Source organism: Cherax quadricarinatus, chromosome 38, assembly GCF_038502225.1.
Source record: "Cherax quadricarinatus isolate ZL_2023a chromosome 38, ASM3850222v1, whole genome shotgun sequence".
Classification (NCBI taxonomy): Eukaryota; Metazoa; Arthropoda; class Malacostraca; order Decapoda; family Parastacidae; genus Cherax; species Cherax quadricarinatus.
In genome coordinates this window covers 7,892,502-7,912,501 of record NC_091329.1, presented here as the reverse complement: position 1 = coordinate 7,912,501, position 20,000 = coordinate 7,892,502, and the positions used below count along the sequence as shown (strand labels likewise).

The 20,000-nt window shown below is 45.7% G+C and overlaps 1 protein-coding gene across 11 annotated transcripts in view; it reads left to right on the top strand.

The window, feature by feature from the left end:
- Positions 1-20,000, top strand: part of unc-13 — a 1,383,522-nt gene that overhangs the window by 329,173 nt on the left and 1,034,349 nt on the right. For all 11 annotated transcript variants that reach the window (XM_070092069.1, XM_070092068.1, XM_070092067.1 and 8 more), the window contains exon 2: positions 14,067-14,096. In XM_070092069.1, coding sequence (XP_069948170.1) covers positions 14,067-14,096 — 30 coding nt within the window. The remainder of the gene's footprint in view (positions 1-14,066; positions 14,097-20,000) is intronic.

Here is a 20,000-nt window from a genome sequence, read left to right as displayed (position 1 = left end):
TATGGTCATCTGTGACCCAGTATATGGTCATCTGTGGCCCAGTATATGGTCATCTGTGACCTAGTATATGGTCATCTGTGGCCCAGTATATGGTCATCTGTGGTCCAGTATATGGTCATCTGTGGCCCAGTATATGGTCATCTGTGATCCAGTATATGGTCATCTGTGGCCCAGTATATGGTCATCTGTGGCCCAGTATATGGTCATCTGTGGCCCAGTATATGGTCATCTGTGGCCCAGTATATGGTCATCTGTGACCCAGTATATGGTCATCTGTGGCCCAGTATATGGTCATCTGTGGCCCAGTATATGGTCATCTGTGGCCCATTATGTGGTCATCTGTGGCCCAGTATATGGTCATCTGTGGTCCAGTATATGGTCATCTGTGACCCAGTATATGGTCATCTGTGACCCAGTATATGGTCATCTGTGGCCCAGTATATGGTCATCTGTGACCCAGTATATGGTCATCTGTGGTCCAATATATGGTCATCTGTGGTCCAGTATATGGTCATCTGTGGCCCAGTATATGGTCATCTGTGACCCAGTATATGGTCATCTGTGACCCAGTATATGGTCATCTGTGACCCAGTATATGGTCATCTGTGACCCAGTATATGGTCATCTGTGACCCAGTATATGGTCATCTGTGACCCAGTATATGGTCATCTGTGACCCAGTATATGGTCATCTGTGAGTATTTGTCTCGTATCTGGAAATTTACTGACCAGTTTTGTCATGGTGCTCAGGATTCATAATTAAATTGATGTTGTGTTTGTAATTGTTATATTTGTTGTTGTTCGTTGTATTTTTTTGGTTATATAAACTGTGTGAAGTTATATTATTTCTGCTTTGATTTATTTGTTATATTTGTCGTTCTTTGCCTAATTTGGTTTTGTTTGTTATTGACAATATCGTACAAACTGGAAAGGCATTCTCTTCGTTCCGAAATTTTTGTTGTTATAGCTATTGGCTTTGAATGTCGCAAAGAAAAGACGAAGTTTGCAATGTATTTGTTTTGTGGAGGGAACAACGTTTCGCTCTGCGTAGGGCGAAACGTTGTTCCTTTAAAGCCTTGTTCTTCAGCCTGTCTTGTCTTCCATACTCTTCGCTGTATGATAAATGTTCTTTTGTTGTGTCAGATGTTTATTTTTTTTATGTGTTTGTTGGTTTTGTTTAGTGTTTTTTTTTAACTAATATTCTTTTTGCTTTGTCTGTTATTAAGTTTTCCTGTAATATTTTCATCCTTTATTCCTCCGTGTTTTATTGAAAGATATTTTGGGTTTTATCCATCCAGTATTCGGAGCTTTTGTTTCCATTCTTCACACTTAAAAGTACATATACGTTTTAATTCTGTTTTATTGATATTTCTTTTATATTTTAGAGTTTTGAGGTTTGGCTTGTTAGGTGGCCAGGTGGCTCGGTAATTAACATCCGTAATTTCAGTGAATGTGGGAACAATTCTGGTGTTGTCTCCCGGCTGTGTGGTCCATCATTTTTGGCAATATTTTCGTGATGTGTGATTTATTATGGGGCAGTGTGTGTCTAGTGGAAGCTTTCCTGGTGTTATGTTTGGGTTTTCAGGGGTCTGAGCTTGAGTTTTCAAGGGTTTGGGCAAGGATTTTCTGAGTTTTCAAGGGTTTGGGTAAGAATTTTCTGAGTTTTCAAGGGTTTGGGCAAGGATTTTCTGAGTTTTCAAGGGTTTGGGCAAGGATTTTCTGAGTTTTCAAGGGTTTGGGCAAGGATTTTCTGAGTTTTCAAGGGTTTGGGCAAGGATTTTCTGAGTTTTCAAGGGTTTGGGCAAGGATTTTCTGAGTTTTCAAGGGTTTGGGCAAGGATTTTCTGAGTTTTCAAGGGTTTGGGTAAGAATTTTCTGAGTTTTCAAGGGTTTGGGCAAGGATTTTCTGAGTTTTCAAGGGTTTGGGTAAGAATTTTCTGAGTTTTCAAGGGTTTGGGCAAGGATTTTCTGAGTTTTCAAGGGTTTGGGCAAGGATTTTCTGAGTTTTCAAGGGTTTGGGCAAGGATTTTCTGAGTTTTCAAGGGTTTGGGCAAGGATTTTCTGAGTTTTCAAGGGTTTGGGCAAGGATTTTCTGAGTTTTCAAGGGTTTGGGTAAGAATTTTCTGAGTTTTCAAGGGTTTGGGCAAGGATTTTCTGAGTTTTCAAGGGTTTGGGTAAGAATTTTCTGAGGTTGATCATGGGTTTTCAAGGATTTGGCAAGAATTTCCTCGGGTTGATCATGGGTTTTCATAGGTTTGGGTAATGATTTCCTGGGATTGATCATGGGTTTTCATGAGTTTGGGCAAGGATTTCCTGTTTTTGGGCATGGGTTTCCAGAGGGATATGGAAGGTGAGACTTCAAAAAGATTTTAAGTTCCCTTGACACCAACCTGATCCAGGTGCAACTTCCACCGACGACCCAACCATTCCTCCGCAGCGCCTGACCACCATCTTGTGGGTAATATTAACAATAACTATAAAGATTGAACTGAAAATTCAGTCAGGACTGCATATATTATTCAGAGTTTTCCAGTGTAAAAATAAAAATAAAATGTTGAAACAATTTGATGTACAATCCTGGACAGTTGTTGGTTTAAAAAGTGGGATTCAGTTTTTAAGTGTCTAAAGTTGATAGATATGGTGGAGAGAGTGTGTGTACTTAGTTGTGGTTGCAGGGGTCGAGTCACAGCTCCTGGCCCCGCCTCTTCACTGGTCACTACTAGGTCACTTCTTTCTCCATCAGCTTTATCATACCTCTTCTTAAAGCAATATATGGATCCTGCCTCTACTACATGACTTCCCAGACTATTCCACTATACTTCCTAACATCCCTGCGATTCATCTGAGTCTTGAACTTTCAATTGTTACACCTTGTTGCTGTGTCCCATCACCGGAATATCCTGTCTGTCCACCTTGTCGATTCCTCTCAGTATTTTATACTTCGTTATCATATAACCCCTATCTCTCTTTGAAGGCAAAAGTGGAAGGAAAGTGGTACACATGTGCGTGTGAAGTATGGTCTTTCAACGTTAGTGAGGAGGAAGAGGCTGGAGGCAGTCGCGTTTGAGAGCGATGTGTCATGTGAATGTTATGCAGAGAGTTAACAGTGTAGAAATTAAAAGATGGTGTTATGGTTACAAAAAAAATAAGATTTGGAGGCCCAAGAAGGGTCTTGAAGTTGTTTGGTCATTTAGAAAGGATGGAGGAGAACAGGATGATTTAAGAGGGTGTATAAATCCTGGGCGGAAGGGAGGAGAGGTAGGGTGTCGTCCGAGAAAGGGTTGGAGGGAGGGGTGAGGGAGGTTTTAAGTGGCAAATAATGCACTGTGAGAAATTCCCATATTTAAATTTTGTGCAACTTTTTATTTGTGGTATTTCATATTTACATTGTTCCTAAATAATGTTGCATAATCGTCCTTAAGAGCCAGATTAACTGCAAATTATTCAGACTGAGCAGAGAGACATGCCATAAATATCATCAACGTGTAGATTTTAAAATCGCATGCAGAACGGAGACGAGATCTGCATAATGTTTCTGATGTAGAGTGTGTGGTTCATGGTAGCAGGCTGCTCCAGGAAGGTAGAAAGTTATTGCTAAGGTTGAATGCTACCTTTATGCTAGCTAACTCGTACAACTAACTTAACTATAGATAATATTAACTGCTACGTTTATGCTAGTTATTTCCTACAACTAACTTAACTGTTGAAATTTATATTGATGGCTTTTGCTCTTGTACTGCGCTAGTGGTGGTGGTGATTTATTAGTCAGAAAGCAGCACAAGTGTCTGCTGGACAGTGGTTTTTGTAAAGTGATGTAGCTGGTTAAGCATCGACTGACCTCACCCAAGCTTGCGTTTATAACCCAGCAGTTGACGATGCCCTCACAGGTATTCTAAACATATTGATCCGTGTCTGTTCACTTAGGCGTCTGAGAGTGTGTGTGTCTGATAAAGTCTGTTCCTCTAGGTATCTGTGAGAGTCTGTGTGTACCTTTCTGACATTTTCCTGCCTTTCTCTACTCTGTTGCTACTGTTCGCGATTAGTGGAGGGAGGATGGAGCCTCCAACACTGCTCACGCTGACTGATAAACATGGGTTAAGTAGTGGGAGAGAGAATATTGAGGTTGCTGAGAGAATTCTGAATCCCCTGGGAGAGATTGTTTCTTTTTCTTCGATCCTCTTACTCCAGTTCCTCCTCCTCCTCCCCCTCTTTCTTTCCTTCCGTTTTGCCCTCCATTTTTCTCCTTTCTCCTCTTTCTACTTTTTTCTTTTCCACTTTTTCCTTTCTCTTCCTACTTTTTGCCTTTCCATTTTTGTCATGTTTCTACTCCTCTCTTTTTTCCTCAACTCTTTTCTCTTCCTCTTCTTCCTCGCACATCCTTTTGCACCTCCTCTTCCACCTCCTCCACCTCCTCCCCCTAAACTCTTCGTCTCACACTGGGTACTAGGTTCCTGGGACTTTGTATGTTAATGTCTTCCTTGTCTTGTTTATGTGGGAACGAGAGAAAAGGGGCAGCTTTTAAGACTTGCTACAAAACACTTTTGACTCCAAAATTTTAATTCCTGTAAGTGGATTTCAGCGTTAATGGATATATAGAGAGGAAAATATTTGTTTTGGTGTGTGTGTGTGTGTGTGTGTGTACTCACCTAGTTGAGGTTGCAGGGGTCGAGTCCAAGCTCCTGGCCCCGCCTCTTCACTGGTCGCTACTAGGTCACTCTCCCTGAACCATGAGCCTTATCGCACCTCTGCTTAAAGCTATGTATGGATCCTGCCTCCACTACATCGCTTCCCAAACTATTCCATTTCCTGACTACTCTGTGGCTGAAGAAATACTTCCTAACATCCCTGTGATTCATCTGTGTCTTTAGCTTCCAACTGTGTCTCCGTGTTGCTGTGTCCGGTCTCTGGAACATCCTGTCTTTGTCCAGCTTGTCAATTCCTCTCAGAATTTTGTAAGTCGTTATCATGTCCCCCCTATCTCTCCTGTCCTCCAGTGTCGTCAGGTTGATTTCCCTTAACCTCTCCTCATAGGACATACCTCTTAACTCTGGGACTAGTCTTGTTGCAAACCTTTGCACTTTCTCTAGTTTCTTTACATGCTTGGCTAGGTGTGGGTTCCAAACTGGTGCCGCATACTCCAATATGGGCCTAACGTACACGGTGTACAGGGTCCTGAACGATTCCTTATTAAGATGTCGGAATGCTGTTCTGAGGTTTGCCAGGCGCCCATATGCTGCAGCAGTTATTTGGTTGATGTGCGCTTCAGGAGATGTGCCTGGTGTTATACTCACCCCAAGATCTTTTTCCTTGAGTGATGTTTGTAGTCTCTGGCCCCCTAGACTGTACTCCATCTGCGGTCTTCTTTGCCCTTCCCCAATCCTCATGACTTTGCACTTGGGGGGATTGAACTCTAGGAGCCAATTGCTGGACCAGGTCTGCAGCCTGTCCAGATCCCTTTGTAGTTCTGCCTGGTCTTCGATCGAATGAATTCTTCTCATCAACTTCACGTCATCTGAAAACAGGGACACCTGGGAGTTTATTCCTTCCGTCATGTCGTTCACAAATACCAGAAACAGCACTGGTCCTAGGACTGACCCCTGTGGGACCCCGCTGGTCACAGGTGCCCACTCTGACACCTCGCCACGTACCATTACTCACTGTTGTCTTCCTGACAAGTATTCCCTGATCCATTGCAGTGCCTTCCCTGTTATCCCTGCTTGGTCCTCCAGTTTTTGCACTAATCTCTTGTGTGGCACTCTGCCAAACGCCTTCTTGCAGTCCAAGAAAATGCAATCCACCCACCCCTCTCTCTCTTGTCTTACTGCTGTCACCATGTCATAGAACTCCAGTGGGTTTGTGACACAGGATTTCCCGTCCCTGAAACCATGTTGGTTGCTGGTGATGAGATCATTCCTTTCTAGATGTTCCACCACTCTTCTCCTGACAATCTTCTCCATGACTTTGCATGCTATACATGTCAGTGACACTGGTCTGTAGTTTAGTGGTTCGTGTCTGTCTCCTTTTTTAAAGATTGGGACTACATTTGCTGTCTTCCATGCCTCAGGCAATCTCCCTGTTTGGATAGATGTATTGAATATTGTTGTTAGGGATACACATAGCGCCTCTGCTCCCTCTCTCAGGACCCATGGAGAGATGTTATCTGGCCCCATTGCCTTTGAGGTATCTAGCTCACTCAGAAGTCTCTTCACTTCTTCCTCGGTTGTGTGTACTGTGTCCAGCACATGGTGGTGTACCCCACCTCTCCTTCTGGAGCCCCTTCTGTCTCCTCTGTGAACACTTCTTTGAATCTCTTATTGAGTTCCTCACATACTTCACTGTCATTTCTTGTTGTCTCTCCTCCTTCCTTCTTTAGCCTGATTACCTGGTCCTTGACTGTTGTTTTCTTCCTGATGTGGCCGTATAACAGCTTCGGGTCAGATTTGGCTTTTGCTGCTGTGTCGTTTTCATATTGACGTTGGGCCTCCCTTCTTATCTGTGCATATTCGTTTCTGGCTCTACGACTGCTCTCCTTATTCTCCTGGGTCCTTTGCCTTCTATATTTCTTCCATTCCCTAGCACACTTAGTTTTTGCCTCCTTGCATCTTTGGGTGAACCATGGGCTCATCCTGGCTTTTTCATTATTCCTGTTTCCCTTGGGTACAAACCTCTCCTCAGCCTCCTTGCACATTGTTACATATTCCATCATCTCATTAACTGGCTTCCCTGCCAGTTCTCTGTCCCACTGAACCTCATTCAGGAAGTTCATCATTCCTGTGTAGTCCCCTTTCCTGTAGTTTGGTTTCATTTGTCCTGGCCTTCCTGCTTCCCCCTCCACTTGTAGCTCTACTGTGTATTCGAAGCTCAAAACCACATGATCGCTGGCCTCAAGGGGTCTTTCATATGTGATGTCTTCAATATCTGCACTACACAAGGTGAATACTAAGTCCAATCTTGCTGGTTCATCCTCTCCTCTCTTGTAGTGTCCCTTACGTGTTGGTACATGAAGTTTTCCAGTACCACCTCCATCATCTTAGCCCTCCATGTATCTTGGCCCCCGTGTGGCTCCAAGTTCTCCCATTCGATCTCCTTGTGGTTAAAGTCGCCCATGATCAGGAGCTTTGCCCTGCATGCATGAGCTCTTCTGGCCACTGCAGCCAGTGTGTCAACCATCGCTCTATTGCTCTCGTCATACTCTTGCCTTGGCCTCCTGCTGTTCTGTGGTGGTTTATACATCACTGCAATTATCACCTTGGGACCTCCAGAGTGAAGCGTTCCCGCTATGCAATCATTTTTTTCTCCGCTGTCTCCTCTCTCCAGCTCATCAAAATTCCATCGGTGTTTGATCAGCAATGCCACTCCTCCACCCCCTCTGTTCCTTCTGTCTTTCCTCAGGATCTGGTATCCCGTTAGAAAGATGGCATCTGTTATCATACCTGTAAGCTTGGTTTCTGTGAGCGCTATGATGTCTGGTGATGCCTCTTGACTCTTTCTTGCCACTCCTCCCACTTGTTTATTATTCCATCAGCGTTTGTGTACCATATCTTCAGTTTCCTTTCCAACACTGTGGTTTGGGGTGCCTGTGGGGATGGGAGACCTGGTAGCATACTGTGGGATTCTATGGTTGGGGGTTGGGTGGAAGCTGTGGGTATGGATTGTATTGTGTGTTGGGATGGTGTGATAGGTTGTGGGGTTCTGAGGATAGTTGTGTGTGTGCTTGCCCTTGCTGCTCTGTTCTGCTCTGACTGACCTCTGCTGGTTCCATCCTTGTCTCCTTTCGTAGCTCCTTTCGCTTTTTTGTCCTCTCCCTCAGCTGCTGTCTCTCTGTGTTCTGTCTCTGTCTAGGAACACCTTCTTGTACTCTTCCGAGCTTTCAACCGTGGTTTCTCTTGGAGGATCCTGTTCTGCACTGTTTTTGTCCTGAGAATCAGCTTGATCGGTCGGTTTCTCCCCTTCAAGTACCCCCCTATTCTCTGAAAATTTACAATCTCGTCCATATCTTCTCCCCCTATTTCCGTGATGATTTTCTCAATCTCCTTTCTTTCTTCCTGCCGTCTTTCAGTGTGTGTCCTTTCCTCTCTCTCCCGAAGCCCATGGATAAACACTGATTTTGCCCTTTCCTTCTCCCATTGCCTCTCCCCGTGACTCTGGTTCCTGTCTGTATGTGGTCATTTTCTCCCTTGATTTTTCCAGTGGCTCTTGGTAGCATGGTTTTGCCTCAGCATTCGACCTATCTCCCTCTCCATCTGCACCCATCTGCTCTTCCCTTCCACTCCCTGGCCCATCTTTGCAGGCTGATATGACCTTAGCATAATTCATATCTCCTTCCTTCCTATTCAGCCTCTCAACTTCGTATGGTGTGTCTTCTCTGGTCACTGCCCCTGAGACTTGCTTCAGCCTGTTTACCTCAAATTCTAGGACCTTTACTCTGGCTACTGCAGTTTCGACTTGTGCCTCCCAATTCTTCGTCTCCTTCTCCAACCTCTTCTCCCATTTCACAGAGAGCTCTTTCTTCATTTTTTCAGAAAGCTCTCCTAATTTTCTCTCCCATTCTTGCTCTATCCTTTTCCACTGCTCCTCCATCCACTCCTCCCTACCAGTACCATTGTCATCTGATCCCTGTTTCCCGCGAGTCCCAACCTTTTTTTTTTTTTTTTTTTTTTTAGTGAGAGAGAGAAAGAGAGAAAGGAAAAGGGGGGAGAGAGTGAGAGAGAGGGAGAAAGAGAGAGAAGGGGAGGGTAGAAGGAGAGAGAGGGAAAGAGGGGAAAAGGGGGAGAGAGAAAGTGAGAGAGAGGGAAAAGGTAAGAGAGGGGGAGTGACAAGGGAAGAGAGATAGAGAGAGGAAGAGAGAGAGAGAGGAAGAGAGAGAGAGAGAGAGGGAGAGAGAGAGGAAGAGAGGAAAGGGAGAGGAAGAGAGAGAGAGAGGAAGAGTGAGAGAGAGGAGGAGAGGGAGAGAGACGGGGGAGAAAAGGAAGGGTTAGAGGGTCACTTCACGGGAAGGTGTGAAATCCTGTGTGTGTGTGTGTGTGTGTGTGTGTGTGTGTGTGTGTGTGTGTGTGTGTGTGTGTGTGTGTGTGTGTGTGTGTGTGTGTGTGTGTGTGTGTGTGTGTGTGTGTCTGTGTCTGTGTGTGTGTGTGTGTGTGTGTCTGTGTGTGTGTGTGTGTGTGTGTCGTGCCGAATAGGCAAAACTGGTCATTTCTAAAATTTCCTCTTATACGTTTAAAGATATATTTTTTCATTTATATTAATGTAAAAATTAATAATTTTGTACCAAAAGAATCTTAGAAAACTTACCTAACCTTATTATAACAAGTGAAATTTAATTTAGCCTAATGCAACTAAATATATTGTAGATAAGTTTACAGTAATTCAATAAACAAACACAATGAAATATATTTTTTTTTCGTTAGGTTCAGAATGATTTTTGCGGAATTATTGCATACACAAATTTTCGCTTGCCTTATTCGGCAAGAAGAGTGTTGCTTTTTAAGCCAGTCACAAGTATTACCTATATGGCACGTCACACACACACACACACACACACACTTATATATATATATATATATATATATATATATATATATATATATATATATATATATATATATATATATATATATATATATATATATATATATATATATATATATATATATATATATATACACACACATAACGACATACAAAATACTGAGAGGAATTGACAAGGTGGACAAAGACAGGATGTTGCAGAGATGGGACACAGCAACAAGGGGACACAGTTGGAAGTCGAAGACACAGATGAATCACAGGGATGTTAGAAAGTATTTCTTCAGCCACAGAGTAGTCAGGAAGTGGAATAGTTTGGGAAGCGATGTAGTGGAGGCAGGATCCATACATAGCTGTAAGCAGAGGTATGATAAAGCTCACGGTTCAGGGAGAGTGACCTAGGAGCGACCAGTGAAGAGGCGGGGCCAGGAGCTAGGACTCGACCCCTGCAACCTCAACTAGGCGAGAACTAGGTGAGTATACACACACACACATATAGAGGGGGTGTGTGATCTCCTTGTTGAGCCTACACGCTTAAGAGAATTCGTTCCTAGGCTGTTTTTTTAAATGACAGGCGACTTGATCTGGGCTTATCGTACCCTTTTATGAATCTGTGGACTGTTTTACTTCACTACTGTTGTGGTTGTATAGTAACTGTGTGAACTGCCTCTGTACTTAATGTACATTCCTTCTGTATACACTCTTTTTTAGTGTTAGTTATTGCCAGTCTTTGTCTCTGGTGAGGTTACTGACTCCCAGGTCACTGACTCTCCCAGGTCACTGCTGAGTGGTGAGGTTACTGACTCCCAGGTCACTGACTCCCAGTTCACTGCTGTCTTTTGAGGTCACTGACTCTCCCAGCTCACTGCTGTCTTTTGAGATCACTGACTCTCCCAGATCACTGCTGAGTGGTGAGGTTACTGACTCTCCCAGGTCACTGCTGACTGGTGAGGTCTACTATCAGGTCTGCTGACTGGTGAGGTTACTATCAGATCATTGCTGACTGGTGAGGTTAATATCAGATCATTGCTGACCGGTGAGGTCACTGACTCCCAGGTCACTGCTGACTGTTGAGGTCACTGATCCTCCCAGACTTCACTAATTTGCATATACGACAACTTGTTTGAACTGCGTGTATGACTGCGCATTTTTCTGTTTGCGTTCATGATTGCGGTGATGCATGACCGAGTGCGCATTACTCTGTGTTTGCATCTATGAGTGTTATTCTCTGTCTGTCTGATATTATCAGTTGATTTTAAACAAGGTGAAGACTACTTAGTCATTGATGATTGATCCATTGAACGTGTGTGTGTATTCTCCTATTTGTGGTTTCAATGGTCGAGTCATAACTCCTGGCCCCGCCTCTTCACTGATCGCTACAAGGTCCTCTCTCTCCCTGCTCCACGAGCTGTATCAAACCTCGCCTTAAAACTATATATGGTTCCTGCCTCCACTACGTCACTTGCCAGACTATTCTACTTCCTGACAACTCTATGACTAAAGAAATACTTCCTTTGACTCATCTGAGTCTTCAACTTTCAATTGTGACCCATTGTTTGTGTCCCATCTCTGGAACAATGTAGATAAAATGCAGTTCAATGTAGATAACATGCAGTTCAATGTAGATAAATGCAAGGTTCTGAAGCTCGGGAGTGTCCATAACCCTAGCACTTATAAGTTAAATAATGTAGAACTTAGCCATACAGATTGCGAAAAGGACTTGGGGGTTATGGTAAGCAGCAACCTTAAACCAAGACAGCAGTGCCTAAGAGTACGTAATAGGGCAAATAGATTACTGGGATTTATATCAAGAAGTGTAACCAACAGAAGTCCAGAGGTCATACTGCAGCTTTATACATCATTAGTAAGGCCTCACCTAGATTATGCAGCTCAGTTCTGGTCTCCATATTACAGAATGGACATAAATTCGTTAGAAAACATTCAGCGTAGGATGACTAAATTAATACATAGCATTAGAAATCTTTCTTATGAAGAAAGATTGAAGACTCTTAAATTACATTCACTTGTTAGACGAAGAATGAGGGGAGACCTGATCGAAGTCTATAAGTGGAAGATAGGTATTAATAAAGGGGATATTAATAAGGTCTTGAGGATTCACTGGAGAGAGAACCCGCAGTAATGGATTTAAATTAGATAAGTTTAGATTTAGAAAGGACATAGGAAAGTATTGGTTTGGAAATAGGGTAGTTGATGAGTGGAACAGTCTACCTAGTTGGGTTATTGAGGCTAGGACTTTGGGTAGTTTCAAATTTAGGTTGGATAAGTACATGAGTGGGAGGGGTTGGATTTGAGTGGGACTTGCACATCAGAGTTTATTTCTTGGGTAGCATAGAAAATTGGGTTGGTCAAATGTTTTGTTAGTGGGATGAATTGTAAAGGACCTGCCTAGTATGGGCCAACAGGCCTGCTGCAGTGTTCCTCCTTTCTTATGTTCTTATGTTCTTATGAACATCCTGTCTATCTTGTCAGTTGCTTGCAGTATTTTGTATGTCGTTATCATGTCTCCCCTAACCCTTCTGTGCTCCAGTGTCGTCAGGCCGATTTCTCTTAACCTTTCTTCGTATTACATGCCCCTTAGCTCTGGAACTAGTCTTGTTGCAAACCTTTGCACTTTCTCTAATTTCTTTACGTGCTTGACGAGGTGTGGGTTCCAAACTGGTGTGCATACTCCAGTATGGGCCTGACGTACACGGTGTACAGAGTCTTGAACGATTCCTTACTGAGGTATCGGAACGCTATTCTCAGGTTTGCCAGGCGCCCATGTACTGCAGCAGTTATCTGGTTGATGTGCGCCTCAGGCGATGTGCTCGGTATTATACTCACCCCAAGATCCTTTTCCTTGAGTGAGGTTTGCAGTCTTTGGCCACCTAGACTATACTCTGCGATCTTCTTTGCCCCTCACTGATCTTCATTACTTTGCATTTGGCGGGGTTAAATTCGAGGAGCCATTTGCTGGACCAGTCTTCCAGCCTGTCCAAGTCTCTTTGCAATCCTGCCTGATCCTCATCCGATTAATTCTCCTCATTAACCTTCACAACATCTGCAAACAGGGACACTTCTGAGTCTATCCCTTTCGTCATGTCATTCACATATACCAAAAATAACACTGGTCCTAGGACTGACCCCTGGGGAACCCCGCTCATCACAGGCGCCCACTTTGACACCTCGTCACGTACCATGACTCGTTGTTGCCTTCCTGTTAGGTATTCTCTGATCCATTGCAGTACCCTTCCTGTTATGTTTGCCTAATCTTCTAGCTTTTGTACTAATCTCTTGAGGGAATTGTGTCGAAGGCCTTCTTGCAGTCCAAGAAAATGCAATCTACCCACCCCTCTCTCTCGTGTCTTGCTTCCGTTACCTTGTCATAAAACTCCAATAGGTTTGTGACACAGGATTTTCCTTCCCTGAATCCGTGCTGGTTGTCGTTTACAAGCTTGTTCCGTTCTAGGTGCTCCACCACTCTCTTGATAATCTCCATGACATTGCATACAGTACACATCAGTGACACTTATCAGTAGTTTAGCGCCTCGTGTCTGTCTCATTTCTTAAAAATGGGGACTACTTTTGCCATCTTCCATACCTCAGATAGTTGCCCAGTTTCAGTGGATGTGTTGAAAATTGTTGTTAGTGGCACATACAGCGTCTCTGCTCCCTCTCAAATGACCCACGGAGAGATGACCTGTCCCACCGCCTTTGAGGTATCAAGTTCACTTAGCAGTTTCTTCACCTCCTCCTCGGGTGTGTATTTCATCCAGCACTTGTTTGTGTATGTGTGAGTGTGTCTGTGTGTGTGGGGGAGGGTAACTAACCTTTACAGTGTCGCTCCTTTCCTTCATCCCTTTTTCCCTTATTCCCTTTTCTATTCATCTTCTTTTTACTCTCTCTCTCTGTACACAGGATTTGACAAGGTTAGGTTAAGGATCCCTAGCTTTATTGACAAGCTATTTACAGGTTAAGGATTCCTAACTTTATTGACAAGCTAAGAGCTGTTACCTACATCAGCTCATTTGAAAGCATTTTTATTGTTATGAAACATACAAGTAGGGAACAGGATGAAGTTGAAGCCGTCTGTGGGCCAGCATTTTCATCTCTCTCTCTCTCTCTCTCTCTCTCTCTCTCTCTCTCTCTCTCTCTCTCTCTCTCTCTCTCTCTTTTGCTCTTTCTTGCTCCTTGACCTTTTCTTCTATACCCCATTACCCTTTTACCGTCCCCCTTGTGCTTTTTATCTCCCGTTCTCTCTTTTCCTCTCTCTCCCCTTTGCCCTTTCCATTTTCTTTACTCATTATTTTCTTTCAGTTAAGGGGTAAACTAAATTAATAAACTTTTTTCACAGGTGATCCGTTTTCTTTCTATATAGTTTAAAGTTCATTTTGTGCACAGGTGATAAAATTCATGTTTTCCCTTTTTTTCTATTGAAAAATACATTCCACAACTTCATTTATTGCACTGGTAACGAATTTTTAAGCTTTAATTTAATTTGGTGAGCAAGTAACTAATTTCCCGTTTTTTTCTCTTTTTTCAGTTAAAAGGGCAAACTTAAGCGGATCCCAAGGTAAGGAAATCAGTGTTATTGTGTGTGTTTGAACTGTTATAACATATCACATTATGTGTCGTTTTTGTGTGACGTATAATTTAGGTTTGAGAGTATTGGTATGTATGAAATGTATATACCATGTCTCCATGTCTGTAAATCAGGTCCCTCACCTTATCAGGCCCTTCACCTTACTCCAGGTCCCTCACCTTAACACCAAGTCCCTCTAACACCAAGTCCCCCACATTAACATCAGGTCCCTCACTTTACACTAGGTCCCTCACTTTACACGAGGTCCCTCACTTTGCACCTGGTCCCTCTACACATGGTCCCCACCATACATCAGGTCTCTCATCGACACAGCCAAGTTCTTCCATACATCAGGTCCACCTTCATACACCAGGTCCGCCCCCATACACCAGGTTCATCACCGTACATGAGGTCCTCCCTCAGTACACCAGGTCTCCGGTCCACACTCCATGTCCCCCTCCATAAGTCTTCCCTCCATAAGTCTCCCTTCCATAGGTCTCACTTCCATAATTCTCCCATATCTCTAAATATGTTCCCAGGTAGTGAGACTCGTGTTACTCCCAGGTCATCTTCCTGGGTGGTAGTAGTGGTAGTGAGACTCGTGTTACTCCCAGATCATCTTCCTGGGTGGTAGTAGTGGTAGTGAGACTCGTGTTACTCCCAGGTCATCTTCCTGGGTGGTAGTAGTGGTAGTGAGACCCGTGTTACTCCCAGGTCATCTTCCTGGGTGGTAGTAGTGGTAGTGAGACTCGTGTTACTCCCAGGTCATCTTCCTGGGTGGTAGTAGTGGTAGTGAGACTCGTGTTACTCCTAGATCATCTTCCTGGGTGGTAGTAGTGGTAGTGAGACTCGTGTTACTCCCAGGTCATCTTCCTGGGTGGTAGTAGTGGTAGTGAGACCTGTGTTACTCCCAGGTCATCTTCCTGGGTGGTAGTAGTGGTAATGAGACTGTGTTACTCCCAGGTCATCTTCCTGGGTGGTAGTAGTGGTAGTGAGACCTGTGTTACTCCCAGGTCATCTTCCTGGGTGGTAGTAGTGGTAATGAGACTGTGTTACTCCCAGGTCATCTTCCTGGGTGGTAGTAGTGGTAGTGAGACCTGTGTTACTCCCAGGTCATCTTCCTGGGTGGTAGTAGTGGTAATGAGACTGTGTTACTCCCAGGTCATCTTCCTGGGTGGTAGTAGTGGTAGTGAGACCTGTGTTACTCCCAGGTCATCTTCCTGGGTGGTAGTAGTGGTAATGAGACTGTGTTACTCCCAGGTCATCTTCCTGGGTGGTAGTAGTGGTAGTGAGACCTGTGTTACTCCCAGGTCATCTTCCTGGGTGGTAGTAGTGGTAGTGAGACTCGTGTTACTCCCAGGTCATCTTCCTGGGTGGTAGTAGTGGTAGTGAGACTCGTGTTACTCCCAGGTCATCTTCCTGGGTGGTAGTAGTGGTAGTGAGACTCGTGTTACTCCCAGGTCATCTTCCTGGGTGGTAGTAGTGGTAGTGAGACTCGTGTTACTCCCAGGTCATCTTCCTGGGTGGTAGTAGTGGTAATGAGACTGTGTTACTCCCAGGTCATCTTCCTGGGTGGTAGTAGTGGTAGTGAGACCTGTGTTACTCCCAGGTCATCTTCCTGGGTGGTAGTAGTGGTAATGAGACTGTGTTACTCCCAGGTCATCTTCCTGGGTGGTAGTAGTGGTAGTGAGACCCGTGTTACTCCCAGGTCATCTTCCTGGGTGGTAGTAGTGGTAGTGAGACCTGTGTTACTCCCAGGTCATCTTCCTGGGTGGTAGTAGTGGTAGTGAGACCTGTGTTACTCCCAGGTCATCTTCCTGGGTGGTAGTAGTGGTAGTGAGACTGTGTTACTCCCAGGTCATCTTCCTGGGTGGTAGTAGTGGTAGTGAGACCTGTGTTACTCCCAGGTCATCTTCCTGGGTGGTAGTAGTGGTAGTGAGACCTGTGTTACTCCCAGGTCATCTTCCTGGGTGGTAGTAGTGGTAGTGAGACCCGTGTTACTCCCAGGTCATCTTCCTGGGTGGTAGTAGTGGTAGTGAGACCTGTGTTACTCCCAGGTCATCTTCCTGGGTGGTAGTAGTGGTAGTGAGACCCGTGTTACTCCCAGGTCATCTTCCTGGGTGGTAGTAGTGGTAGTGAGACTGTGTTACTCCCAGGTCATCTTCCTGGGTGGTAGTGAGACTGTGTTACTCCCAGGTCATCTTCCTGGGTGGTAGTGAGACTGTGTTACTCCCAGGTCATCTTCCTGGGTGGTAGTGAGACTGTGTTACTCCCAGGTCATCTTCCTGGGTGGTAGTGAGACTGTGTTACTCCCAGGTCATCTTCCTGGGTGGTAGTGAGACTGTGTTAGTCCCAGGTCATCTTCCTGGGTGGTAGTAGTGGTAATGAGACTGTGTTACTCCCAGGTCATCTTCCTGGGTGGTAGTAGTGGTAGTGAGACCTGTGTTACTCCGAGGTCATCTTCCTGGGTGGTAGTAGTGGTAGTGAGACCCGTGTTACTCCCAGGTCATCTTCCTGGGTGGTAGTAGTGGTAGTGAGACCTGTGTTACTCCCAGGTCATCTTCCTGGGTGGTAGTAGTGGTAGTGAGACCTGTGTTACTCCCAGGTCATCTTCCTGGGTGGTAGTAGTGGTAATGAGACCTGTGTTACTCCCAGGTCATCTTCCTGGGTGGTAGTGAGACCTGTGTTACTCCCAGGTCATCTTCCTGGGTGGTAGTGAGACCTGTGTTACTCCCAGGTCATCTTCCTGGGTGGTAGTGAGACCTGTGTTACTCCCAGGTCATCTTCCTGGGTGGTAGTGAGACCTGTGTTACTCCCAGGTCATCTTCCTGGGTAGTAGTGAGACCTGTGTTACTCCCAGGTCATCTTCCTGGGTGGTAGTGAGACTCGTGTTACTCCCAGGTCATCTTCCTGGGTGGTAGTGAGACCTGTGTTACTCCCAGGTCATCTTCCTGGGTGGTAGTGAGACCTGTGTTACTCCCAGGTCATCTTCTTGGGTGGTAGTAGTGGTAGTGAGACCTGTGTTACTCCCAGGTCATCTTCCTGGGTGGTAGTGAGACCTGTGTTAGTCCCAGGTCATCTTCCTGGGTGGTAGTAGTGGTAGTGAGACCTGTGTTACTCCCAGGTCATCTTCCTGGGTGGTAGTGAGACTGTGTTACTCCCAGGTCATCTTCCTGGGTGGTAGTGAGACTGTGTTAGTCCCAGGTCATCTTCCTGGGTGGTAGTAGTGGTAATGAGACTGTGTTACTCCCAGGTCATCTTCCTGGGTGGTAGTAGTGGTAGTGAGACCTGTGTTACTCCCAGGTCATCTTCCTGGGTGGTAGTAGTGGTAGTGTGACCCGTGTTACTCCCAGGTCATCTTCCTGGGTGGTAGTAGTGGTAGTGAGACCTGTGTTACTCCCAGGTCATCTTCCTGGGTGGTAGTGAGACCTGTGTTACTCCCAGGTCATCTTCCTGGGTGGTAGTGAGACTGTGTTAGTCCCAGGTCATCTTCCTGGGTGGTAGTAGTGGTAATGAGACTGTGTTACTCCCAGGTCATCTTCCTGGGTGGTAGTAGTGGTAGTGAGACCTGTGTTACTCCCAGGTCATCTTCCTGGGTGGTAGTAGTGGTAGTGAGACCCGTGTTACTCCCAGGTCATCTTCCTGGGTGGTAGTAGTGGTAATGAGACTGTGTTACTCCCAGGTCATCTTCCTGGGTGGTAGTAGTGGTAGTGAGACCTGTGTTACTCCCAGGTCATCTTCCTGGGTGGTAGTAGTGGTAATGAGACTGTGTTACTCCCAGGTCATCTTCCTGGGTGGTAGTAGTGGTAGTGAGACCCGTGTTACTCCCAGGTCATCTTCCTGGGTGGTAGTAGTTGTAGTGAGACCTGTGTTACTCCCAGGTCATCTTCCTGGGTGGTAGTAGTGGTAGTGAGACCTGTGTTACTCCCAGGTCATCTTCCTGGGTGGTAGTAGTGGTAGTGAGACCTGTGTTACTCCCAGGTCATCTTCCTGGGTGGTAGTAGTGGTAGTGAGACCCGTGTTACTCCCAGGTCATCTTCCTGGGTGGTAGTAGTGGTAGTGAGACCTGTGTTACTCCCAGGTCATCTTCCTGGGTGGTAGTAGTGGTAATGAGACTGTGTTACTCCCAGGTCATCTTCCTGGGTGGTAGTAGTGGTAGTGAGACCTGTGTTACTCCCAGGTCATCTTCCTGGGTGGTAGTAGTGGTAGTGAGACCCGTGTTACTCCCAGGTCATCTTCCTGGGTGGTAGTAGTGGTAGTGAGACCTGTGTTACTCCCAGGTCATCTTCCTGGGTGGTAGTAGTGGTAGTGAGACCTGTGTTACTCCCAGGTCATCTTCTGGGTGGTAGTAGTGGTAGTGAGACCCGTGTTACTCCCAGGTCATCTTCCTGGGTGGTAGTAGTGGTAGTGAGACCTGTGTTACTCCCAGGTCATCTTCCTGGGTGGTAGTAGTGGTAGTGAGACCTGTGTTACTCCCAGGTCATCTTCCTGGGTGGTAGTAGTGGTAGTGAGACCGGTGTTACTCCCAGGTCATCTTCCTGGGTGGTAGTAGTGGTAGTGAGACCTGTGTTACTCCCAGGTCATCTTCCTGGGTGGTAGTAGTGGTAGTGAGACCTGTGTTACTCCCAGGTCATCTTCCTGGGTGGTAGTAGTGGTAGTGAGACTCGTGTTACTCCCAGATCATCTTCCTGGGTGGTAGTAGTGGTAGTGAGACTCGTGTTACTCCCAGGTCATCTTCCTGGGTGGTAGTAGTGGTAGTGAGACCTGTGTTACTCCCAGGTCATCTTCCTGGGTGGTAGTAGTGGTAATGAGACTGTGTTACTCCCAGGTCATCTTCCTGGGTGGTAGTAGTGGTAGTGAGACCTGTGTTACTCCCAGGTCATCTTCCTGGGTGGTAGTAGTGGTAATGAGACTGTGTTACTCCCAGGTCATCTTCCTGGGTGGTAGTAGTGGTAGTGAGACCTGTGTTACTCCCAGGTCATCTTCCTGGGTGGTAGTAGTGGTAGTGAGACTCGTGTTACTCCCAGATCATCTTCCTGGGTGGTAGTAGTGGTAGTGAGACTCGTGTTACTCCCAGGTCATCTTCCTGGGTGGTAGTAGTGGTAGTGAGACCTGTGTTACTCCCAGGTCATCTTCCTGGGTGGTAGTAGTGGTAGTGAGACCTGTGTTACTCCCAGGTCATCTTCCTGGGTGGTAGTAGTGGTAGTGAGACCTGTGTTACTCCCAGGTCGTCTTCCGGGGTGGTAGTAGTGGTAGTGAGACCTGTGTTACTCCCAGGTCATCTTCCTGGGTGGTAGTAGTGGTAGTGAGACTGTGTTACTCCCAGGTCATCTTCCTGGGTGGTAGTAGTGGTAGTGAGACTGTGTTACTCCCAGGTCATCTTCCTGGGTGGTAGTAGTGGTAGTGAGACCTGTGTTACTCCCAGGTCATCTTCCTGGGTGGTAGTAGTGGTAGTGAGACCTGTGTTACTCCCAGGTCATCTTCCTGGGTGGTAGTAGTGGTAGTGAGACCCGTGTTACTCCCAGGTCATCTTCCTGGGTGGTAGTAGTGGTAGTGAGACCTGTGTTACTCCCAGGTCATCTTCCTGGGTGGTAGTAGTGGTAGTGAGACCCGTGTTACTCCCAGGTCATCTTCCTGGGTGGTAGTAGTGGTAGTGAGACCTGTGTTACTCCCAGGTCATCTTCCTGGGTGGTAGTAGTGGTCACTAGTGAGACCTGTGTTACTCCCAGGTCATCTTCCTGGGTGGTAGTAGTGGTAGTGAGACCTGTGTTACTCCCAGGTCATCTTCCTGGGTGGTAGTAGTGGTAGTGAGACCCGTGTTACTCCCAGGTCATCTTCCTGGGTGGTAGTAGTGGTAGTGAGACCTGTGTTACTCCCAGGTCATCTTCCTGGGTG